The 27,663-nt window shown below is 35.0% G+C and overlaps 2 protein-coding genes and 2 long non-coding RNA genes across 4 annotated transcripts; all 4 read right to left on the bottom strand.

Annotated features, from left to right (window-relative positions):
* Window positions 1-10,966: 10,966 nt before the first annotated feature.
* On the bottom strand, window positions 10,967-11,685 carry LOC146745973 (uncharacterized). The gene is made up of 3 exons (XR_014929432.1): window positions 11,573-11,685; window positions 11,338-11,427; window positions 10,967-11,212 (listed from the first exon to the last, which is right to left on the bottom strand). It is a non-coding gene; the product is annotated as an uncharacterized LOC146745973 (long non-coding RNA).
* Window positions 11,686-12,212: 527 nt separating this feature from the next.
* Window positions 12,213-12,792, bottom strand: LOC146745974 (uncharacterized). The gene is made up of 2 exons (XR_014929436.1): window positions 12,505-12,792; window positions 12,213-12,304 (listed from the first exon to the last, which is right to left on the bottom strand). It is a non-coding gene; the product is annotated as an uncharacterized LOC146745974 (long non-coding RNA).
* A 213-nt stretch (window positions 12,793-13,005) lies between these two features.
* LOC146745975 (neural cell adhesion molecule 1-like) lies at window positions 13,006-20,332 on the bottom strand. Its single transcript, XM_085498859.1, has 4 exons — window positions 20,323-20,332; window positions 18,565-18,843; window positions 16,011-16,259; window positions 13,006-13,265 (listed from the first exon to the last, which is right to left on the bottom strand). Exons 1-4 carry the CDS (start codon window positions 20,330-20,332, stop codon window positions 13,006-13,008), a joined length of 798 nt encoding a protein of 265 aa, XP_085354985.1.
* Window positions 20,333-23,978: 3,646 nt separating this feature from the next.
* Window positions 23,979-25,660, bottom strand: LOC146745976 (uncharacterized). The gene is made up of 2 exons (XM_085498860.1): window positions 25,593-25,660; window positions 23,979-24,337 (listed from the first exon to the last, which is right to left on the bottom strand). Exons 1-2 carry the CDS (start codon window positions 25,642-25,644, stop codon window positions 23,979-23,981), a joined length of 411 nt encoding a protein of 136 aa, XP_085354986.1. The 5' UTR covers window positions 25,645-25,660.
* Between the last annotated feature and the right edge of the window lie 2,003 nt (window positions 25,661-27,663).

Genomic DNA, 27,663 nt, shown 5'->3' on the forward strand with positions numbered 1-27,663 from the left:
AAATTTATTATAAAATGTACCATACTTTCACTTTTTACTGACCCTAATCTACGCAAACTGGATTTACATTCGAATAAATTAAGATTATATAAATCAAGAGACAAACAGGTCACCAATTAGCCAATATGAACATTTTCCGAGAGTAAAGTTTCAAACCATTGAATGCGGGTGATTTTGTATTGGACGAAAGTTCGAATGTTTTTGTTATCACAGTTGTTTTTGTTTTGTTTTGTGACGCAGAAAGTTGTAGAAACTGGATCAGATGAGAACAAAGTGGAACCAAAGGCGAGTTAGTTACATTTTCCGTCTGCTTTTTGTACTTGTTATTTTGTTCATTTCTCCAATTAAAGAAAAGAAAAAAGACGGGCGTCACTTTTGTTAAGCAGTTGGTGGCGTGTTGTTATCTCCGCCCCGTGCTGCAGTGTCTCCGGCACTTCTTCTTTATGTGCAGTAGACTTTCAATTATTCTTATCTATTATAATATTATACACAGCTACAATATCTAGTTACAAGTTGCGGAGTTTCACAGTATAATTATTTTTAGCAGTATTTTAGCTAGTTCAGCTACTTTTATATGTTCCACCACAGTTGAATTGACTTGATTTTTGTTTACGCCAGAAAAATCAAATTTGACGAAGAATATCGCAATATTCATCGTCGTGAAAAAGAATTTCTACACTGGATTGCGGTTCGGTATGATTAGTGAGGTGATTGTGAACAGACAGTGATCGGATAATGGATTTAGAGGCAATTTTCTTAAAAGTATCTAGTCGATTCTGTGTGTTGTTGCGCCGCCAAGTAAAGTGTGTGTACTCTGTATCAATATGATTGTATGCATCAATGTTATTTCTAAACGTTTTGTAATATTGAATCCAAATACTGGAGACAGTAAGTGTGGTTCTGGTTTGTCGTCTTTAACCATATATCGACTATGTGTCAGGGTTATGTTCATTTAAAATAGTTTTGAAGCACGCAAACCATTCACGATCATCTGAGAATAGAAACACATTGATCAGATCAAGTGGAAAGTCGTCTAATTCCATATGGTCATGTAATAAATGACCAGCAAGACGATTGTTGCTAGGTTATACATTGACATTTGACACGTCTGTGATCAGAATTAGCTCATTTGCGGTACCCCCGACAATACCACCTTAGTGGCTGGTTTTATGAATCGCTTAATAAGAATGAATATATCATTAATGTAGGAAATACTTGTATAGCGTACATCTAATCTACAGTACCTAAGCATCTAAAAACAATAACGCTACCATTTACTCTCGTGATGCTGCAGCACCAATTATTTTTTACACAGCAACGCCGTTCCTTGAACGTACTTTGTACACTGATTATTGGCTGTGATTAAACAAATTAATATTTTTGAAACAATCGATGTATTTAGTGTGATAGAGACATTGCTAATATTCTAACTAACAGTGATTTGACAGTGGTGGGCCAATACAGAAAAGAGTGTATTTCATTGCCACTGTCACTTTAAATCTTCACAAAATGATTCGTCTGATCGTTAAACGAGCTATGTTTTGACTTGTAGGAGACGACTAGTTCGTGACATCACTGTTTGTGTATTGTGTACAATAAGATTTGCCACTCAGTGGATGTAATATGGACTTTTTAAATGGCATACAATGGTTGGAAAGAGTTTCATAAGGGCCCCAATCTAAACCCAGAACACTCCACCCCAGTGTAATTGTATATGCCCCTACAGATACATGTCCTGAAGTTGAGCATATACAATTAAATGTGGGGAGCACTGAAAGATTGGGATTTGAGTTATGGGTGAGAGGCCCTGATATAGATAATTCATAGCTTGTATTTAGTAGCCGTTATTCGTTGTTTGGTTGACTAAACGCATCCATGTAACAAAATCAATAGAACTATGAGTAAAAATCTGAAAATGGGGCGTATACGTGAATGTGTTGATTATACTCAAAACACGTAAATGGTGTGTTATGCAATTTGTAAATTGATTTTCTTTGACTCTTTTGCAGTTGACATGATTGGTCACAACTGCAAAAACTTGAATACACTTTAAGAATCATATAGATGCTATTGTGATTTTATATAGGATATTCTAGGGCACAGTGCAATACATGTACATGTTTATACCTACCTAGTACAGTTAGTTGTGCATCTTGTGATTGTGGGCTTGCATCCAATACGGTACATCGCCAAGTCCCTTCATCATTTAAACTAACAGGATTTATCGTCAGGTGATATTCTCCATTTGAGTGAGTGCCGGTAATACTGCATGTAGGACAAATTGAGAACACTATTTCACCTTCAGAAACTGCTGTGGCTGGGTTTGTTGATGCATCAAACCATATAGGTAACAGTGCTGGATTGAGGTTATCAAGTGCACATTTTATTTCAGCTGATCCACCAATGATAACATCTATGTCACTTGGTATTTGCTTCCATGTGGCTGTTGGTGACACTAGTAAACCAATAAAAGTATTTATTAGTAGTTGTTTAGAAAATATATTTAGTGTCACAGTGTAAGGCCTGCTTATTGCTAATGAGAGAGCACCCACATAATTCGTACTGGACAGGGGATGTTTTTCACTGCTAGAATGGGGTAGACAAGACAATAGTACTGACAATGAAATACACATACACCAAAATATCAAGTTGAAGCTCCTGGCTTTAATATCTCTCAAAATAAGTACAAGAAACAAAGCACATGAAAATACAATGAATAAATTCACTAAAATAGGGGATTGCTTAGGGAAGTGTGCATTGGTCATAACTCAAAGTTCTAGGATGTAGAAATGGATGACAGTCAATGGCTTCTGCAACACAACAACGAAGAAATACGAAGTCTTGCTTGTAGAGAAACGCTGTCATTTTGGAGGGCACCACTGAAAGCAGGAGATCGCAGAGCAGTTCATACAAGTCTCACAGAACAATGATTGAAGTCTATATCACTAGTCTCACAAAATCGTAGTAGAAACATTCAGGGTACACGATAGAAATGATGAACCCCAAACTGGCCTCAGTGTAGCCTATTTATAGGCCTAAATGGCCCAGATTCAGGGACATCACAGTGTGTAAATTTCAAGCACACCTGGTAGATTCCAATTATCCTTCCAAAGTTGTAAACAACTTTGACCTGTCAATCACATTTATGACAGTTATCACACGGTAATACACACCGTTTCATCCCATGATTCCATGCACACTTCCATTTGCAGGGTTTGAGGTAATATGACAAAAACATAGAATAAAGGATGCTGACATTTAGAAAGTATATATTTTGTGATCTAGACTCAAAACAATACTGATATTTGTATATCAAAGCCTATAGTCAAATATAATCTCAATGATATACTCAAAGGCCACCAGAGAATATATCCATAACTGATTTCAGTACGGTATTCTAATGTAAAATACTTGAATTTCGCTATGGTTTTAAATGAAACAAGCCATGTATGGTACAGTCCCCGTTAGTTATCGAATTTAAGATGTGTAGTTTTGTTTACAGTAATATAGCTGGAATATAAACATGTCAGGAATATGATTATGATGATTGTTTAACATTTAAATGTTTGACATTTGTATCTGATCGTCAAACGAGTATTGAGAGATGTTGCTCTGGAGCAGCATTAATTAAAACAAAATCAGCTATTTTGAATACATGTATAGTAATTATATAAAAATGCGAACATAATCAGTCAAATCATGTTAGAGATATGGCTCTAGAAGCCCATTTATTACAACAAAATGGCCGCTAGTCAGCCATTCTGAATCCGATCTGAAAAATAAAATGACGTGCATCAGGAACCCGTAATGTCTAATGTATGTACAAAGTTTGAACAAAATGCATCTGTAAACAGCCGGGAAATGCTTGATTTTGATGATTTTTTAGCACAAAAATGGCCGTGATTTGGCCATCTTGAATCAGATCGTGAAACAAATTGATGTGCATATGCATAATGTCATAAATGGTGTACGTGTGAAGTTTGATTGCGATTGGTCAAGGCATTTCTAACATACAGGTCCGCACGCACGCACGGAATCACGGACGCACGAACGCACGGAAGTCAAAACATAACTCGCCGTTTTCGGACTGCGTCCGAAGAAGGACTAATAATTTTAGCAATTGATAAGAATGTGTTTTTAATTTATCTCCCACACATTTACTTTATTTTTACATTTTATGTTAAAAAATGGATAGCCGAAAATAATCCTGCATGGTAAAATCCTGTCGATTGTCACAGTGTCATGTTTACAAGCGATGTAATAATTTGTTCAAGCCTTGAGGTACATTTCACGCTTTAAATCAATTTCATTTCACGTTTATTGTCTCGGTTTATCCTGATGAATGACACAGACATCAGCTTAAAAACTTTCATTTTGAAATCAATACTTGACCTGTGACGCCAACCGGCTTTTAAAATAGCGGATAAATTGATCAGCGTTCATTTCAACTTTGTAGACCGTCAACATAGAAAGGCAAGTAGACATGGCCTGCATACTTTTCAGCATAAATGCACATACTGTCATACCAACCGAATCGAAATGGTCATCCAATATGTTAGTCGGATATCTTGTCAAATGGCTTCAATATAGTTATGCATAATATTATTAATACGGTAACATTACTCCATTTTCACAATGTAGGTAATTAATATGCTTGGATTTAAACCCTGAAATAATCAGATCTGTGAAATATCTAAGTTTCATTAATTATGATGAATTATACCCAATTTACGCAAACTAGGTAATTAGTAAGCACACAATTAACTCTAAACTAAACATGTTCATAGCTTATTCTATAGTACATGTTATCCAATTCCAAAGTAGTACAGTCTCGTCATCAGTTCAATTTTCTAGAAAATAATGTCTCAGGAATGGCACGCCATAAATAGTTATGAATATAATATTATATCTTCCAATTTATTATATCTTAAATACATATTGAATACATTGTTGTTTTGGGACCTAAGCATTCGTTTACACTATTCGTTAGTCTGTTCTAAGGGTTTGAACCGGCTCGTAAAAACATATCAGATTTATTTCGTAATTAGTAGTTTATTTGAGTTTTCAAGGTATGATATTCCAGCTCACTGACTTCACATGTTCGTGGAGAGCGAATAGAAACCCGTGCGATGAGACATTCACTCTAGATGAAATGATATAAGGTGAATAATTCAAAGATATAACAATTTGACAATCAGTCTTCACAATGTTTATACATATATGCCACAGTAAGGTGGCTATACGTCATATTAGTTTGACAAAGTTTACCAACTCTTTTGTGTATTTAAATTTCGACACACGAAACTGTTCATCAATATGGAAACTGACATTGATAACTGATAGCTATTTTTCTGTTACTTGGTTTTAATATGCAATACATATCTGCAAACAATACAATTATATACGCCCAGAAGCCATTCTATTGTATACACGGAACTATATGAGAACTGTTACTGTACTATACAAATCTGCTCTAATAACATGTATTGTGTAATTGTTTATATTCAATGTGTGAAAATAGGCGGTGATACTAAAACTTACCTGCTGAAATGAGTGAAATACGCAGGACAACACCAAACCAGTTATGCGACATGTTTCAAGATGTTTCCTGGTTCATGACCTTTTGCTGATTGTGTGCAACTGTGAGTGATAACATAGCTGGCGCTATACCACTTGTCATTGTGCGGTTACCCGACATTGCACTTGACACTTTATACCATGTAATTTATTTATTTCGCCAGTATTGGTCGGATTGAAAAGGAAGAAGAATTTTTCAATCATGCAATATTTCCTACCAACAAGCTCGAAGACAAATTACAGATACAGAAATTAGAGACAGCCAAACTCAGTCTTTGAGAGGGATAAGTCAATTATTATGACGAAACCGCTACACAATGCTACAAACATAAATGAATATATTACGTGCACCACGATAGGAATGGTACAAGGGACTGAGGCTTGACGTCCCTATACCCTCAAATACAAATGTCGAAGCCTAGTAAATGTTCAAATGGTGGATAAATGCATGTGGGTTTACTACAAACTCAAGTGTTCATAACTGATTCTTTATGTTTCTAAGCACAAATGAGTTTCAAACTCAGTCTAGCACAACTTTAGTTTTTTTGTATTTTAAAACGAGGCTCCTCATTATCTCAGAAGGGGAACTTGCTGGGCAGCTTGCATTGCCGATACGTGTATATAAGGCACATTTCTTGTAAAGTTTTTTCATCTTTAACTGAATTGCCACTTATGTACTTTTTCGTCGAGGAGGAATGGACCATAATGAACACATAATATCACATTTATCGCATAGGGTTTAGTTAGATGCGAAATATATCATTTCTGGCGTAGCTGGTCACCGTGATCGTCACCGTCGATGGCGCTCGTTTGTACACTAGTACTGTCGCTGGACACCGGCACTGGACAACATTCCAGAAGAAGTTAGAAAGAACTACAACGGGATTTTTCAGGACTGCACAATTACTTTTATGGTAGTCGATCCAAGTGACAACTTCTACTTCAACGGAACTCCACGCCGATGTCGATCGTCGCGAATTTGACGCCTAAATTGTCTCATTATTTAGCAGGTAACTAGGCATTTCACTACACTGTTTTATTTCATCTATCGTTTGAGTAAAAAAAAATGAAAGAGAACATATTTTGACATTCTAAACATTTAACTATAGTGATCAATAATTATCATAATATGACATCATATGAAAAATATACTCGGTCGAAACACATTGACATCCCATGCCCGAATTCTTATTCCATAAACGCAGATCAAGCTGCAAGTAAAGGTAAAAGAGGTGTGAATCTAACATTCAACACCAGTCACCGAAAAATCCAGAAACTTTTAGCCTGCAACAATGAAAAACAATTAGCAGTGTGTAAAGGTAATTTCCTGTTTGTCCGACGTTTCGATTTTGCGTCACTATCAAAATTATTGCTACTTTTTATATAAGACGAACTAAATGGTCTCTATAATATTCAGAATCGCAAAAAGTCAAACACTTACTTGACGTCTCTCTTCCTTCTGAAATATGCCTCAGTGAACATGGGCTGATTCAAATTCAAGAAATGATTACATTTGGAGTTCTAACTTGTACACGTTTACCTTTAAATTATGTTTTTGTGATCTGTTTTGTAGGGATGAAAAACTAGATAACAGCCAAAAAAAGTAAATTTAGGGAAAATTTTGCATGTTTGGGAACTACGCTGTTTTACCTGATGTTATAGTTAGTCACTGACCACAACTGCCTCAAAGTCTCTACAGTCCCAGTTGAAAGACAGCCTCATTACATTATTCCAGATTGCAAGACTAGAAACATTTGCCCAAATAGGGAACATTGGATTGTCAGTCGTAAAGACTTCTAGGGACAGTGCATCCATATTTAATTGGATGGTTGACAAACTAAAAGAAGAGAAAGATACTTTCCCACAGACAATTATTTATTGTTCATGAATTGACGCAACATATGCTTATTTCATTATTTCAAAGAGAATTTACAGTTAGTTGTTCATATCCGAATGTACTATAGTGACAGTATTGTACAAGAATCACATCCAAAAAAATGGCTGAAGTGTCCAAATAAAGTTTGACAACTCATGTACAATATTTAGGTCTCTCTTTCCATATTGAAAGTATTTGGCAGCTATTCATCACAGTTTTAGAATTTTAATATTTGTTGTTGCTAAGTCAACAAGAATATGTGGCTACCTACTATTAGTTAATTGTGATGCTACTGTTTATCGTAAAAGAACATAGTACAACTATTCCAAACATGCCTGTTGTAAATCTTGGTTAAAGGGCGGTAGTCGTCGCGCTGCGCATGTGCGACATTTGTGTTGATAAACATTGATTTTTCCACAATCCAATGTGCTTTTGCAATTGAAATCACAAGTATGAAGTTTGACCGGACGTGACTTGCATTAATTACCATCGATGTCTCCTTCGATACCTTCCAATCACCTGAAAATACCTAATTAAAACTTGCTTACGTCTCAGTATGTACTTGTTGATCTGCGCAACAGTCAAATTCGCCATTTTTGTTGATATGAGATAATAAAACTGGTATTAACAAAAAGTATAGTATGGTATCATATCTAAGAAAATACTAATTAACATGTTAAATTAATCCATGTGCTGCATTAATCTCATAACATAAATTTGCAGTACAAGAGTTGGCGAAAAAAATGTACACTGTGCTTGCAGCCTCTCAGCTGTTAGCAATGTACATAAATAAATACAATATAAGCGATTAACATAAATATTGTGTGAATTAGCTGATTTATGCAATTCTATAAATAAATACTGTCGAGACGCGAATAGTTTATTTCTAAAACTGAATCCACAAAGAACACATTCATCTGCCCTGGAGGATAATTGTTTCTGGGGTGTCACGTTCATTGTGAAAAAAACACGATGAATTGATAGCGTTGTTGGCCCCGATCGTAAACATACGTGTTGACGGTGACCAATCTGTGAACCGGAAGAAGTGGAAAAAAACATCCATACTTCATGAATTCTTAGTTTAGAAACGATCGACTAAAGACATTTTCAAGTAAAGATCACGATTGGGATAAAACGACCTGAAGTTGATACCTGATCACCGACGCCAATCCAGAGGCAAAAAACAACATTACTGGCACATATAATTCATCTGCCACTAAACAGAAATGAAATACAATCAAGGCCAAACTGGTTAATGAATGCTACTTGTTATTTTAGACAACGATCCATCATCGAAAAAACTGCGTTGTCAATAAGTTGTATGAGGTCCAGCTCACGCAGAAGTAGCTGCCGTACGCCGCCATGTTTTGAGTCATGTTCAGGAGCGAGATTTTCACGGGATTTGTGTACGCATTGAGTCAGATGTAGTTAGAGGCGACTGGGACACGATTTTCTTAGAAGTGATTAACGGCAAGAAAAACAATAAACATATTCAAACTAAAATACAAATAAATATTGTATAAAGGGTCATAAATAAAACAAAAACAAATTGGAGCCACATAGTACCTACATCGGATTTTAATCAGATTGTACAGGGAGTTGATCACTTTACAATGGTACGACACATGTACATTTGCCATGTTTGATGTTTATATAATGTAATTTTGCCAAACAGAGGTTACCCTAATACTAGTATTCTTAGCAACCATGGACCAATTTCCTCTTTCCTAATTTCCCCCGCATTTTCTACTGTGACCCATCTATACAATTATGCGGCTACTTGAAAAATGCTACGCTACTTGAAATCGTCTGGCTACTTGAAAAAAAAAATCTGTCGGCTACTTGAAAATCGCACCGATATATGAAAATTACTCCGCTATCTGGAAAATCGCGACGTATGTTGCGACTCGGAGGTAGACTTCGACATGCAGATATGACACGGAACTACAACATGCAAGGTATACTATTGCTTGTGTATGCTTAAGAAACCACATATCCATCTGTTTGTTAAATAAAATGAAGTCAACAAACCTGTTCGCTTGGAACATCGTATTTGCATGTGTTGAATGTATTGGCATGCTGACTGTGGGCTTTGGATGTAAACAGATTACAAGTCAGTGCGCCATTCTAAATCTATACAACCACATACTGTAACAACTTGTTACCCAACTCTACTGTACCGTGTATCACGTTTACATCACTACATAGCTTTACTACTACAAAGTTTGACTTTTATTCACCTATAAATCGAGCGTCTTCATTTGCTACTACAGGTTGTAAATCGGTCACTCTAATGTTCAGGACTTATTTTCGAAAAAGAAATCAGTGTGATTGTAAAAATTGAGGCGATGAAACCAAAATAGTTGTACAGACAAACAATATGTTACCTAAAATAATTGAAATGTGTGCGTTTTGGGCGCGACACATCAAGCCTGGCCATACAGTTGGTCTATCTACCATGGGGTGAATATATCGCACACACATGATTTCTAAAATATAAAAGAAAACGAAAAACGCCAAGAATAAATCTCGCCCATACAGCCAGGGCACAAATCATGGCCGATGTTTGGTCTATAATGCAGTACACTCAATCATAATTTGATCTAAAATGTGATACATCTTTCACCTTCAAATGGTCTATGACGAGGTATGAATTTGGGAGTTCAAATTAAAAACGGAACAGCCATGTAAAGCCTTGAAAATTTGAACCATCGTTTTCCCAGAAACTTGAGTGCACACAAAGGCTGTGTCTAATATATAGTCCGCGGCAATAGATTAATCCAAATACATGATGTTTGCATTATACCCTGCGATTCGCTTGCACACAACTGCAACAGTTTACTAATTTCCTGAGACACAGTCGAATCTGTTAGATAATTAACATATTCATTTAGCCACCAAACAATAAGCTACAACTTATCACATAATTCTCAGTTATTGTATTGGACTCGTTTACTTTAAATTGAAGTTTAATATCTTGGTTCCAGGAACACAAGTTTCGGAGTGAATAATAAAGACGTTTGTATTATGCTATCATATGAGCAGGGAGCGGAGACGGGGGCTGTGTGCGCTCCTCTGACAACAACTGCTACGTTACAGCACAGTCACTATGTAGTTACAGTTAGTAAAGCATGTTGATGCAGGCATGTTGGTCGAAAGTGCTATTACGAGATCCGAATCATAACCTGTTGATAGCCTCTATACCAGTGTTATGTTGTAAAAAGTGAACCACTATTGACAAATAACATCTAGCGCGATTCACGGGCGATCGCCCTGCAAATGACGAATTGTCCTTCTACGGCGTCATTTTCCAAGGCACTCACTTTTTTTCTTCAATTTGTCGACAGAGGGCGGATTCGACGAATGAGCTTCCTTCAAATGTGAAGGCGTCAAATGGGGTGGCTTCAAATGGTTTAACGAGGTATGCGAATGAGTCAAATGGTATGACCCATTGTGGAATTGCCTTACGCATTGTGAAATTACAATACAAATACTCGAACCTCCTATTGTCCTATTTGAATATTTATCAAATATTTTACGATCAGCAGTATATGTTTAAGGTAACTTAGTATTAAAAATAAAACAATATTGTTATTAATTTTCGATCGTAATAATATAATATAGTATCACTTCGTGAATATATAATAGGTATAAAACCTTCTGTATTTACACTCTTAAATTTGGTAACTCATATTCTGAAGGAGGTTCCATTGTCTCTTGTGAAAGTGTCGTATAAGTATGGTCAACTTCAACACGTGGCTGTGTGATTCAAAAATAAATACATATAAAATAGGATACATTGCAAATATCTATATTCAATACTATTAGATTTTTGAAAATTTACCACATCATCAATTGATTCTTTCATCATATTACGTTCTTACCTTTGATGTCACTGACGTCGGTATCTCGGTATGTCTAGTTTCGCTTGTCATTGCAGAACGCGTGGTGTACTCTCTATCTTCATTTGTGGTCTGATAAGAAAAAATGGGAATAGAATAATATTATGTAAATATATATATACATATGAAGAGTAATGCATATGTTGCAGTTGGAGTTTATACGTGGAATAATAATGTTTATATTGAGTTTGTTAATAAATTATGTGGATGGCTTTACCTGTTCAACCCTTTTCTTGATAACCCACTTCATCGGAATAAAGCCAATTAAAAAAACAATTACGCAACCACCAAGTAGAGATACCAATACACCAATAACAATAGTAGTATTGAAAGAACTTTCTACAATACATGTATATATTGAATGATAATTGAAAGTTGAACATACATAATCCAGGTAGTTAAGAAATTATTATTGAATAAGATTCGAATAAATTATTCTCAATGCATGTCTGAATATATTTCGCTTGAAACCAATCCATGGTTATTTTAACATACTCGGCATTTAATTAAAACAATGAGCCAATTCTAAAGCATGTTATAGCCCTTTCAAACAAACTTATAATTATAACAAAAATACAACGATCCTAATTCATATGGCTTGGTATTTTATAGCAATTCACGATGCGTACGTTTTATATGTATAAATATATATAACTTTCATCATCATGAAACATGTTTTTCGTACCTGCACTTTCATAGTCATTGTTTTTAATTGCTTTGAAACGATGTCCCTCACATGTATTGTCACGTGTACAATACGTAACTCTATATTCCGCTTTGTTTTCTTTCACTGTATACTCCACCACATCTCTGTCTAAACAATTCTCTTCTATACTCCAATTGTCATCTCTGTTCAATTTTTCTATTTTCACGCATTGATATTTCATATCTTCGTGACGTGTCCATTTTATGATACCAGTCTGGTCATTTAAATTAACTATTGGTTCACCTGTGTTTGTAAATAAAGAGAGGTAGTGATGATGGTGGTCAAATATGATACCATTGTTTAGCTTTCACTATATCAATGAACTCATTATTGAAATACATATTATAAATGCAATTCACGTTTCTATCTATAGTGGTCACTAATGCATTATCCTTTTTGAAGTACAAATAATATGAATTGTTTCATCGGGATATCATACTTACGATAAGTAAAAAACACATTTGTAATAGAAAACTGACGAATTCCATACATGTTGCCTGTCTTTGCTTTTATTTCATAAGCAGTGGACGGCTGTAACTGCATAATCCATATAGTGGTATTTCTTGTTCCCATTCCGTCAGGTGGCCAAGACTAGAATGACGCTTCTAATGCCGAACGATATTCTATGTAATGTACTATGTCACTACTTTCTCCTATATTATGACCAGGTGACAGTGATATTGATAAACTATCATAAGAACGATCAATTATATTCATGGATATAGGTGCGTCGGGTGTTAACAAAGAAAATGAACATCGTACGATCAAAACAAATCTCCCATCCATGAACTCTGAATTACAGTGTACAGTTTTGTATTAGTTTAACTTTAAGTTTACCATTATCAATTTTTTTTTATTCTTCTATGTCATGAGAATGGTTGACATAAGTGTATTGTAGGGTCAGAAAATATAATACGGTTCCAAATATTGCCCTTACCTGCATATTATAAATTGACCTGGAGTACAACACTTCCAATGTCATTATGTGCGGTTATATTATATACGCCGAAATGGAGTTCCTTGACTTCGTTGATAAACACAGTACTCGTAGAGAATGTTTCTACTTTGTCCGTTAAAACAACGTTATCATTTATCAAATCACCAAATGTGACAGGTAATGGGTTGGCATTGACAGATATGTTCATGGATATCGATTCACCGATTCCACTATAGTAGTCTGTAATACCATTGGTCACAGGTATATCTATATAATAAATTAGACAAAGTAATAATGACTCCTTCGCAGATTGTGAATGCACCACTATATCTTAACATTCTCTTCACCAACGCACGCAAAGATGTAATACTACCCTGAATATATAACATGTATATATACCATCATCTTCTCTTACAATATAACTAACACTAAATAACTCTCAATACACTACACATACAACAGTACTTACAATATACAGTAACTGTAGCTGATGCACTATCTGGTAGTCCTACACCATTACTAGCATAACATGTATATATACCATCATCTTCTATTACAATATTACTAACACTAAATAACTCTCAATACACTACACATACAACAGTACTTACAATATACAGTAACTGTAGCTGATACACTATCTGGTTGTCCTATACTATTACTAGCATAACATGTATATATACCATTATCTTCTCTTACAATATTACTAATACTAAATAACTCTCAATACACTACACATACAACAGTACTTACAATATACAGTAGCTGATGCACTATATGGTTGTCCTACACCATTACTAGCATAACATGTATATATACCATTATCTTCTCTTACAATAATACTAACACTAAATAACCCTTAATACACTACACATACAACAGTACTTACAATATACAGTACAGTAACTGTAGCTGATGCACTATCTGGTTGTCCTATCCCATTACTAGCATAACATGTATATATACCATTATCTTCTCTTACAATATTACTAATACTAAATAATCTCTCAATACACTACACATACAACAGTACTTACAATATACAGTAACTGTAGCTGATGCACAATCTGGTTGTCCGATACCATTACTAGCATAACATATATATATATACCATAATCTTCTCTTACAATATTACTAACACTAAATAACTCTCAATACACTACACATACAACAGTACTTACAATATACAGTAACTGTAGCTGAAACACTATCTGGTTGTCCTATACCATTACTAGCCTAACATGTATATATACCATTATCTTCTCTTACAATATTACTAATACTAAATAACTCTCAATACACTACACATACAACAGTACTTACAATATACAGTAACTGTAGCTGATGCACTATCTAGTTGTCCTACACCATTACTAGCATAACATGTATATATACACTAAATCTTCTTTTGCAATATTACTAACACTAAATAACTCTCATTACACTACACATACAACAGTACTTACAATATACAGTAACAGATACACTATCTGGTTGTCCTATACCATTACTAGCATAACATGTATATATACCATAATCTTCTCTTACAATATTACTAACACTGAATAACTCTCAATACACTACACATACAACAGTACATACAATATACAGTAACATATACACTATCTGGTTGTCCTTCACCATTACTAGCATAACATGTATATATACCATCATCTTCTATTACAATATTACTAACACTAAATAACTCTCAATGCACTACACATACAACAGTACTTACAATATACAGTAACTGTAGCTGATACACTATCTGGTTGTCCTATACCATTACTAGCATAACATGTATATATATACCATTATCTTCTCTTACAATATTACTAATACTAAATAACTCTCAATACACTACACATACAACAGTACTTACAATATACAGTAACTGTAGCTGATGCACTATCTGGTAGTCCTACACCATTACTAGCATAACATGTATATATACCATCATCTTCTATTACAATATTACTAACACTAAATAACTCTCAATACACTGCACATACAACAGTACTTACAATATACAGTAACTGTAGCTGATACACTATCTGGTTGTCCTATACCATTACTAGCATAACATGTATATATACCATTATCTTCTCATACAATATTACTAATACTAAATAACTCTCAATACACTACACATACAACAGTACTTACAATATACAGTAGCTGATGCATTATATGGTTGTCCTACACCATTACTAGCATAACATGTATATATACCATTATCTTCTCTTACAATAATACTAACACTAAATAACTCTCAATACACTACACATACAACAGTATTTACAATATACAGTAACTGTAGCTGATGGACTATATGGTTGTCCTATACCATTACTAGCATAACATGTATATATACAATCATCTTCTCTTACAGTATTACTAACACTAAATAATCTCTCAATACAATACACATACAACAGTACTTACAAATACATTAACTGTAGCTGATGCACTATCTGGTTGTCCTACACCATTACTAGCATAACATGTATATATACCATCATCTTCTCTTACAATATTACTAACACTAAATAACTCTCAATACACTACACATACAAGAGTACTTACAATATGCAGTAACTGTAGCTGATGCACTATCTGGTTATCCTATACCATTACTAGCATAACATGTATATATATCATCATCTTCTCTTACAATATTACTAACACTAAATAACTCTCAATACACTACACATACATGAGTACTTACAATATACAGTAACTGTAGCTGATGCACTATCTGGTTGTCGTATACCAATTCTAGCATAACATGTATATATACCATCATCTTCTCTTACAATATTACTAACACTAAATAACTCACAATACACTACACATACAACATTATTTATAATATACAGTGACTGTAGCTGATGTACTATCTTGTTGCCCTATACCAATACTAACATAACATGTATATATACCATCATCATCTCTTACAATATTACAAACGCTAAATAACTCTTAATACACTACACATACAACAGTACTTACAATATACAGTAACTGTAGCTGGTACACTATCTGGTTGTCCTACACCATTACTAGCATAACATGTATATATACCATCATCTCCTCTTACAATATTACTAATAGTCAGTGATCCGCTATTCAGACTGTATCTACCACCTATGCTGATATCGGAACTGCCTTTCTTCCATGTGTATGTAATAGTAGCAGGTTTACCACTTGTAGCTGTACACTGTAATGTTACTTGATTTGTGTCTTCATTTGCTGCCTGATCTGATGGGGAAGTGATGATAGTTAGGGATCTGAAGTAGAATGCACATGTTACATGTATTTACATGACAAACAAAATATTATTTCGCAACAAATAATAATGAACAATAACATTATTCAAACGTCAAATATATTTAAGCAATAACCCCCGCCGAAGGCGGGTATACCACGAGATATTGCACAATTCACGACATATATGCACGAGCCGCAGGCGAGTGCATATATGGAGTGAATTGTGCAATATCAAGTAGTATACCCAACTTTGGCGGGGGTTATTGCTATTATATTATACCAGTATATTGACAATTCGATAAAACTTGTAAAAAAAGAGTTTACTTTCATCTACTAAAAGATCATGAATATGGCCCTTGAACATGACTATTTATAAGAATAGTATGTAGTTGTACGCTGAATGCATACAAAAATTGCATGCGCAACACAGTTCAAATTGAATACAAACTAATTTTTATTCCACATGAAAAAAAAACATCCACGTTGAATAGAGCAGCGTAAACACACAAATTAGCATAACAAAGGATGACCTTTCTGACCTTTTACTGACGCACAACGCGATTTGAAATACAGGGTCGTGTACAGTTTGGATCATTTAAACAACGGATTTTCCACGTTTTCATTCCGGTTTTTGTACAATTTGGACTGTAATTTGCCCATTGAAAGTACAGTTGTGAAATAAACCGGTTTTGTGACTCATCATACTACTTGTAACTGTGTATATTTGACGTTCAGCGGTACGCGGCGGGACGCGGTGTATCATGTACGGCGACCGGCACAGCGACCTCAGTTCAAACATCTGACCTGGATACCTTTGGTATAACCAAAGTTTTGTGACAGTATGACTGACAAGTTTTGTCGTTGTTCTGGTGTAAGTTTGATGGTGTAAGATCGAATTTTCACATCGTTTTTGTGACACGTACATGATATGCCTTGTCTCAACTAAGGCCGAAAGACTTTGCACGCCGTCGCTCTAATACAGTGGTTGGTGTACACTCGGCACAAATCTGTAGCTTTCGAAATTACCTTCATCATCTCCTGTAATTTATTCACCCATAGTGAAGAATTGCAATATCATATATCGTCGTCGAATCCTGCGTTGTCCCGTGTTTTTTGAAACAGATGACAATTACCCGGGTGCACTGCAATTTTGTCAGCTGCCGCTACCGGACACCGGTTGTTATTAGTGGCAAACTGGCATACATTTTCGCCTGTGACTCATAGTTTTTTTGCATTTTTATGTCATTAAATCCCTCAATTATATCTTGTACTTAAAGATCATGTTTCTTTGTTGGAAGTTCGCAATCCATCTCAAAGTAACAGCACTGAGAACATAGCGTTTTGGCGTTCGTGTCGGCACCTCACGGTGTTAAGGAACGGTGGTTTAGGTTTGTGTGGCGAACGACAATCACCCAACGACCGACGCTCACAACTTGGATCCCACCATTAACAAAAAGCAATATTATAGTTATATAACTGTTCAGATGTTTTTAATTCAGTTTTTTTTCAATATTCTTCTAAAATTCAACCACTATATTTACCTAAAAATCAAATAATACCGGTTTTATGCATTTTCGTATTAAACCTGTAGTCAATTCATGTTCCAGGGCCACTTGGTTTAGCCGTGCATTATCAGCCAATATACCATGGATTGCATATGCAAATTTTGTGTTTGGACCAATCAAATCAATGGATTAACACCATCAATATACTGGTATAATATAATATCAAATACATCATACGTGCAGTAACATTAATTTCACTCATTTTTTGAATACATTTTTTAATACATTTAAATACATGTGACTAAAATCGAATGTTTCTTTGCAAAAATGTTAATGTGAATAAAAAGTCAATATATACACGTAGGGCTACATTTGTCATATGAAACAACAGTGCGTTCTTTACATATCCGCATGACGAGGTCTTTCTAGCACTGAATTGTCAGTTTTAACATAAATTATGTCGTATGGCAATTAAACCGTATTAAACCTGCCCAAAAACATAAAAAGTTATAAATGCACACATTCACAAACACATATGTAATGAGTATATATATCATTTGTGAAAGATTGAATAGGCATTTTTCTTCGTAAACGTAAATTTAGTATCATGAATCAGCAAAGTTTCAAGAAAAAAAACAGTTCAAGTTCATTCATTCCTAAGTGCTAAGCATTTCTTTGAACAGATAAATTGATGATTTGAAATTAATAAATATGTACAATACGCAATGTAGTTTCCACGCAATACCATGCCAATTCATACACTTTTAATCAGGATAAAGTATAAAACTTACAATTCACTGTCACAGTAGCTGAATTACTTAAAGCTTGTTGTCCTACACCATTACCAGCATAACATGTGTATATATCATCATCCCCTCTTGCAATATTCCTGATTATCAATGATCCACCGTTCAGACTGTATCTTCCACCTATACTGAGATCATTACTGCCTTTCTTCCATGTATACGTAATAATATTAGGTTTACCAGTAGCTGCACACTGTAATGTTACTGTACGTGTACCTTCAGTTACTGTCTGGTCTGATGGGGAGGTGGTGATTGATGCTGGAACTGAACAAAAACAAACAAAACAAACAAGTCAATCATTATTCACCAGTTATAATATTCATCATCTGCTGCAGAAAACTCTATATGTAACTGCGTACAATATATTTTCGTTAAGGGTCTTTTTAGTGAAATTTTCTCCAGTAAGTTTAAATCCAATTTTATTTTTAATCCAAGATTAAAGTTATAACTATGCATTGTGTTTGTTAAAAATAAAACATCCAATACCGTATCCGGTAGATGTCTAGTACGTTAATTATTAGTCAACCCACGGTAACGAGGAGGTATATAAATATAAAGTATCTATTTTTTTGCGACTCACCGTAAAACTGTGCAGTTTGTAAATTAGGAACCGCATCAATAAATAACTATCAATAAATAATTGTTATCCATTTCTTTAGCGAAGGGGAAGCGTAGTCTTGACCAGCTGGTTTTATAATAGATGCAAAACACAAATGCCATTTCAAGTCAAGTCATAATCTGTATGATGGCATGTTCTGATTAAAACTATTGGCAGACTGACAACGCTTCTTTGTAACATAGAGGTAGACACAAATAGTTATTCCATGTATTCATAGCTTATGTAAACTTTATTTTCATTTAACGCACTATGCTTTGATTCCCTAGTTGCTTAGTATTTTAGTTCATAGAATTATGGTTTCCATGTATATATTTCATATATATTGTCTACATTAATATACAGTAACTGTAGCTGATTGCGTTTTTCATTGCTTGTGTAATCGAATAATTGACAAATATTATTAATATGCGGCACGTTCCACGAAAAGTTCCACGAGTGTTTTTGGCACGACACCCACTCATTGTTTTCGGCCAGTACTCACTATAAGATCAAAAGATATTTTTTTCGATTGAACAAATGACCTTCCAGTGCAATCTCCACATAATCATATAGCGTGGCAACACTGTAAATGTACAATAAAGTAAAATATTGACCATACTTTCAGAGAACTCTATACAATAATGAATGACAAACACTGTGTACTATGTTTTCTTTCTAAACTGCTTCAACAATATTGTAATATTTAATGGGTATACCAAACATGACACAACTTGAGTTATAGTCCAAACTTCTATTGTTTAACAGACAAATATTATCACATTTTACTGCACTAAAGCAAAATGTAATTGTGAGTCAAAAAGAAGTCGACATTTCGGTTCATATGAGCCAAAGAGATGCGGAAAATTCGTATAATGGATGTGTTTCCTGTCTTGTTAGCACTCATAAATCGATCAGTATAGTAATCATTTTTGCATCCACTGAACGAGCACAACAATAATTGTGAATGCAGGTAAAATATCGTATTTTTTTAATCTTGATTGCTTGAGCATAATGACGACGCGTCAAGTTCTATTATATTTCCAAAGGAGGTTCTGAAGTTGTTGCGCCACTACCACCCGAAACGTTGAACAGGGGTATGCTAACCAGAACTCGGCATTAACAATATACCCATCTCCTCAACTCACTGGTTCCCATTGCCTGAAAAGGATGTTTTAAATCCCCGTTCAGACAAAGTCCGAAAACGGGGACTTATAATTCGGTGTCCGTGCGTCCGTCCCTCTGTGTACCCATTTCGTTCATTCTTTGCATGTGCCCAGTACTTTATGTGGGATATATGCACATGCAGTGATTTAGCGATTCGATTTAAAATGGCCGTCTGGCAGCCATTTTTTTTTAAATGTCGTATTTTTGACATGCTTTGTCAGTTTTCAAATCAAATTAGACACATACTTTATACATGTTAGGATACATTTCCATGACAATTTGTTTCAAAATCGCATCAAGGATGGCCGATTGACAGCCACCTGACTTTTTTTGGCCTTACTACTATATTTCCAATACTTATGTACAATTGTCATTCGTATTTGATACATACATCACACATGTCAGTTTGTTTCATCAGATCAGATCAAAGATGGCCAAATAACGGCTGTTTTTGTTGGCCATATTACTATATCTCTGTCACCCATGTATCATTTTCATTGATATTTAGCATGTTATAACTGGATACATGTCAATTCAATTTGCAATTTGATCATATATGGTCGACTGGTAGCCATCTTGTTTATTTGAAATGTGATAACTTGGACATACTTAGACATTTTTGAATTGGACCTATGCCAAGTTTACTCTTAATGTTGGCATGCCAGTTATTCTGACCTACACTTTAACTCTGCTTGCCATTCACCCTCAGGGGTGATTCACATTGATGTTACTGTTTGATTCACCAATTACATGTCTCGTTGCATTTTGTCACAGCGAGAAAGCGCCTTTCGCATATCTGAGATTGCTTTTTCGCCTTTCAGATATTGTTATGGGGATATGGATGTTTTACACTAATAAACTGACAGGGGGTACTTCTTTTAATTTTATGATGTAGATGGGCAAGTGTTATTCACAGATAGATCACCACTGTTTGACACCCCCCTTCCATGTGAATTTAAATTAGAGACATAAAAAACGTTAAATTGTATTCAACAGATTATTTTGAACTGATATTTCTTAAAACTGCAAATTTGAGGACACTGCCTTCACCATATTATTCAACACAAGAGGGCGCTTGACTTGTACAAACGGTCTATCCTCGGGGGCGGAGCTACGTCACAAGACTTTCCACGTTGCTAAGACGCGTACCACTGTACAATTTATTTCTATGGGCTCTGTGCAAGATGCTGAGGAACGCCGAGCGAAGAGCCAGTGAAAATTTGAGAAAACAACAGGAACTCAACTTAATCCTGAACAATCAAATGTATATGCTTTACACACGCAGGGGTAATCTTGTTACCCGGTTCAGAGGAGTCTCATCAACCATTCCAAAGTACCGTTTTCTGAGAGTTTTCGGCTTTTGTTTTCACCATGATGGTTGCCATGCGGTGGAAATGCCCGGATGTCCGCCCGAGAATTAGCCGCTTTAGCCCAGAACTAACAATACAATTACAAAGAGTTGCGATTACTGCATTGCCTATCCCAGAATCTCTAATTCGGTCATTACACATATGTTAACATTGTAAGCTCCATGTAAAAATTTATCGATTTAAAGAACATCATGCTGTATCACATTTAATTATTTTATAATAATAGTGAACAAACACATCTCATTTTTGTTATGTTAATATTATTATGGTGTGTACTATTATTAGGTTTCGAATACTCGGTAAATGAGTGCGTTCGGGAAATGAGGTCGCACCATAAGCTTCAGAGCCACCTATCACTTACTATAAATAGAGGCACGCATCCACAAATGTAGTGCTAAACATTCAATAAATATGTTTTTATTCTTATTTTATTTTCTAACCACGCCCTTCAGAAATGTTACAGATTGCGCATAATAAACGACCTGTACATCGCATAGTTAAATACGAAGCAAGCAAAAACGAGATATAAACATTGGGGGGGCATTGTTTTGTAGTAGTAAGGGACAGGTTATTATTACACTGGGATGGACATGATTGTTCAGGTAGGACACAGTTAATGAACATTGAGGCGAATATATTCTTCATGTATTAAAGAGCAGATAATTTACATATAGATGTTATTTATCACGCAACAGCGTCAGGTGAAAAAAAACACTTATTTATTTGTAGTAAGGGGAAGGTTATGATGCCAAAATGCATGTACAAAGACGGCGATATTTCCGAACGTTTACAAAAAAAAATCTATTATAGATTTAAGCATGTCTCATGCATTAGAAAATTGTTACAAGTATTGCGTAATAATTTTAACTGATCTGAATTGATAACAACATAGTAGTTAATTATATTCTCTAGGCATCAACCTAAGTGGAATTCGACACAACCATGGAAGAGGAGTCTAATACCATATGTTGTAATGGACGATGAATGGTATACATTTTGCCAACTTTACTATAACCTGAACTAAGCAGATTTTAAGGGCAAGACAAAAATAAAATTGTTATCGACAAAGTTTTGATGGAGGTCTATAAAATATAAATATATATAAAATATCACACCAATCTGGCTGGTGGTTCTCACATTACATTAGAAATACTTATTTTTACTGAAAATTAGCAAAAGACATTCACTAAAATTAGAGAAGTGGGGGAATTGTTGCAAAATCAACAAATTTGGCTGCGATCTACCCAAGTTTTCTACTATATTGTGACTGGAATTGCCATTGTCACGTAAAATTGAGAAATAACATATTTTACCAAAAAAGACATTAATATTCACTCACATTACAATCAGAGAAAGAATCACCTAAAGCACAGTTTGTGTGCAGCGTCCTTAGCGTCTTGTTAAATTCAGTGCCATACAGCAACGCCTATTTTTGAACAAGCATTACAAACAATTTCTTGGCTGTGATTAATCAATTACTTATTTTTTGGAACAATCGATGTATTCAATGTGACAAAGACACATTGCTAATATTTTAACTAAATTGTGGGCTAGTTCCATCGGCGGTCTTCACGCATATTAACAGTGAATCGACAAGTAGTATTTAACGGTTCATTGGCAAAAAGCATTCATTGCATAGCCACTGTAGGGTTGGTAGAATTAGGATCGGGACAATAAAATGCAATTTGAAACGGAAAATTATATTGGTGAATATATGACACTTTATGTAAATTGCGAGAACATTCAAATTGATCATATTTCAGTTTTCACAAAATTAATTTTTCTGGTCATTAAGCGAGCTATATTTTGACTTTTTAGAAAGTGACTAATTCGTGACGTCACAATTTCAAATTGTGTGAAAGGGACCAATAAGAGTTGCCACTCATGGGGTGTAATACGGAAAAATGTTACATGCCGTAAGGCCCCAGCCCAACCTAAACATCTGACACTACACCGCCAATGTAATTGTATATGGCCTTCCAGATACACGACTTGTAGATGAGCATATACAATTAAAATGGGGAGGGACACTGAAGAATTAAGATTTGGGTTACGGGTGAGTTATTGATGGGTCACTGTTGACCGCCGCTACTCGTTCTAAAGGCGCTCATGGAACTGAATAATTTTTAATCGCATTCCATGTCAAAAGTTAAACAAAATGTCAAAAGTTAAACAAAAAATGTGTTTGCATTGTTTAGACTAAAAACACTGACACAATCGGTCACGACTGCAAAAAACTGAAATATACTTTATTATATATATAATATCTATATTTTATAGATATTCTTGTAAGATAGGGCACAGCACAATACATAGTGTGCATCATGTGATTGTGGGCTTGCATCCAATGCAGTACATCGCCAAGTCCCTTCATCATTCAGACTAACAGGATTGATCGTTAGATGATATTCTCCATTTGAGTGAGTTCCGGTAATACTGCATGTAGGACAAGTTGAAAACACTGTTTCACCTTCCGATACAGCTGTGGGTGGGTTTGTTGATGCATCGTACCATGTAGGTAATAGGTTTGGATTGAGGTTATCAAGTGCACATTTTATTTCAGCTGATTCACCAATGATAACATCTATGTCACTTGGTACCTGCTTCCATGTGGCTGTGGATGACACTAGTAAATAAATTAAAATTATGTTTATTTATCATTTAATAATTGACTGCATGCTTGGACGTTTACCATTCAAATACCTACACCCACGTAAATTTGCCTTTGCAGTGAAATGCTACCTTTCAGTCGGTTAGTTGTTCAGAAAATATGTTTAGAATTTGTTGAGAATTAGTGGTCTAGGCAAAAAACAATACTGATAAAGTATACTTCATAAAGTGAAAGATAATCCCAATAATATACTCAAAGACCATATTATAATGTATCCGCCACTGGTGTCAAGTCCCAAACATTGACTTGTTCAAGGAAAACACACATGACATTTTCAAAATAGGAATATCATACCTTTTAACGCGAGAAATGTATCGCACAACCACCATCCCAAATGGACAAAATGCTAGATTATCCAAACAAATACTTAATTATAGTTGGGCAATGCGATAACTGGCTGAACTCTGGGTTAGGACAAATACAGCTTGTATTACCCATTGTTCCCTGTATGTTATTCCAGCTAACTGCCCCCACATATTCGTGAAGAAAGAAATGAACGGATACAAAACCGTGAGATTGGACGATGATTTGTACCACCGCAATGGCTGTCTCTAAAACAACGACAGGGCATAGATCATAGACGCTGAGATAGTGCGTCATGTGAGGACATTGACACATGTGTTTTAGTGTAGAAATCAACAACTTCACTAAAAAGGGTATGGTAAAATGGTTGGATCAGATTCTATTTTATAACATTATAAAACCAAGCACTGTGCAATAATTGCAATTAAATCCCAGTATAACTATTTTCTTTTGTAGCTGGGTCAACTGTATTTGTTTGATTATTCAAATTACTCGAACGACTGCGTGCATCCAGGCTCTAAGAAAGTATTACGTGCGATGAAAACCCGCTATGGATTATCTAAAGTTACCCCTGGGTCTGATATGCATGAACATATAGTAATGTAGTTATTATTTGTTTGACAAGGTTTAGTCTAGCAACTCTTTATGAACCCTGGGTTTAGATTTTGACTTACAAAAGTGTCAATAAATATGACATAAGTACATTGTGCATGTATGTGACTTGGTGTTAACACACATCCCATAGCTACAAACAATACATTTATCGACGTCATTCGGTCATATACACGAAATTACTGGAATTGTCACTGTATTACACAATTCCGCTCTAATAACATGTAATTTGTACAATGTTAATTGTTTAGATTCAAATTAGCACTAACTGTAGAATGTGTTAAATACCACATACCTGTTGAAATAAGTGAAATACACAGAACAACACCAAACCAGTTATGCGACATGTTTGAGGACGTTCCCTGGTTCATGACCTTTTGTCAAAGAAGTGGAGCGTCGAGTGGCGACATAGCTGGCAATGAATAAACTTATAAATGTTCTTTTACTGTATATTGCATTCGACGGTTTATACCATGTAATTTATGTATTTAGCCAGAATTAGTCGGGTTGAAGACTGAATATTATCTACTCATACAAGCGCGGGAGAGCTAGGGACAAATTACAAACGAGGTCAGTCCAGCTCGAGCATTGCGATGAATACATCAATTATCTTGTGGGTGGGCTTGTGGGAACCGCTGCTGATTGCATCAAGAGCAGCTGAATCTTTTACGTTCATTGATGATTGGAACAATACAGGAGACTGATGGATTGACGTCTCCATTCTCCCAAATACGAATGACGCAAATATGTTAAATGTTTTATAGCGGTGCATTGGTTTTATTGCTGGTTCAATAGCCGCTATGTCAAAACGGCTCACATGTTAGCAGAGGTGGCCACAAAAAACTGTGCTCTTGTTGTGTGTCGAATCTCGTGTTTCATTTTGATTACAACCACTCAGATTATATAAGTCTATAGAATAAATAAATGGGAGTGACTGTAGATCACAATGTCACTGGGAACTCCAACATTAAACAAATCTATAAGAATACTGCCATTAAATTGAGTTATTTTTCTACTTTCTACAAAATCACACTTTCACAAAATATTAGAACATTACTTATAAAATAATAATAAATAATTATGCTGATTATTATTAATATTATTATTATTATGCTTCACAACGGCTGGACACAATTGCCATGTTTTATATTTATATATTCGTATTTGTAACTTTAATTTTATAGCATACAGATTTAAAACAGTCTAAACATATAATTCAAATATCACTGTGCGGCTCGTTATTATTGCTACACTTAAATCTACGTATATGTTATTTTCCTGTTTCAGTGGTTGCCATTTGAACACTGACTTATATAAATAAAATATATACATCACACACGTACTTTATAATCATTTTCATTCAAAATAATTCGATGAAAATTATTGTTCATATTTGTCTTTAACATATGAATCTTTGACTTGTATTGCAAGTTATAACTAGCTTAGTTAAATATTAATCACAGCGCAGAATCCCACACAGGTCAAAGTTCATCCTGCCCAGTTTAGTTTGTTATATCGATAACTGTTTGAATATTGCTTGCAATATCCAATATGATAGGATGTGAAAATGACAGGTGGTATATTGATGTCCAAAAGTGATAGTAGAAACCGGTCATTTGGTATTGTATACTGATATTGACAATAAGTTATGATATGACCATTCGTTTAGTTAAATAGCAAACACAACTGAAATGACTTTTGAATCAGGACTTGAAACATGATGTACAATAGAGCTGTCACGTTAGATCAATCAGTCAAGGCATGTCACAGACATTAACTTAATATACAACATTTCAGCCATTCGACCATCTTGAATGTAATCAAATGAAGAATACATATGTGAGAGAATGTATGTGTACATTTTGAACAAGGCCGGTCGTTTCGGAGATGGCGTGCATGACTCCATAATGCTAATGTCTTATGCATCAATCCATCGTGAAAAAATTTTTAGTCAGTACAAACTCCAAGTGCGGTTGACAGGGGCAGGCCCAGAATGCTATTTTGCTTCTACGTAAAAATATAAAAAAATATTTACATCATCCGATAGTTAGATGTATGTCGATGCCATTCTAATACTATTGTTAAAACTAGAGTTTCATTTACGCACTATTCTATATTGCGGCGGAACACTATAATAATCATACATACGAGCTTTAATGTATATTTTATTTTCGTATAAAGCTTAGTATACTCATTACGCATACCACTCAACAAGGAATAACAACGCAAATATTACTTATGAACGAAGTAAAGATTATGCAAGAGCGAAATAATCTCACACAATAATATAATGTGCTTGATTTGTGTATAACTATATCTGGTTTGCAAGCATGGGTGTCCCCCATTTCCCCCCAGATACATGTATA

The sequence above is a fragment of the Saccoglossus kowalevskii genome, chromosome 5, assembly GCF_978046115.1.
Source record: "Saccoglossus kowalevskii chromosome 5, keSacKowa6.1, whole genome shotgun sequence".
NCBI lineage: Eukaryota > Metazoa > Hemichordata > Enteropneusta > Harrimaniidae > Saccoglossus > Saccoglossus kowalevskii.

Excerpts from the sequence above, each read along its gene's own strand:
- LOC146745975 (XM_085498859.1), bottom strand. Across the intron at positions 16,260-18,564 it reads AGCTACTGTGACAGTGAATT|ATCAGGCAGCAAATGAAGAC; the intron begins GTAAGTTTTATA and ends CTTCCCCATCAG. Across the intron at positions 13,266-16,010 it reads AGCTACAGTTACTGTATATT|ATATACCTGTGACCAATGGT; the intron begins GTAAGTACTGTT and ends TTTATTATATAG.
- LOC146745976 (XM_085498860.1), bottom strand. The coding sequence starts at position 25,644 with ATGTCGCATAACTGGTTTGGTGTTGTTCTGTGTATTTCACTTATTTCA. Across the intron at positions 24,338-25,592 it reads TATTTCACTTATTTCAACAG|TGTCATCCACAGCCACATGG; the intron begins GTATGTGGTATT and ends TTTATTTACTAG.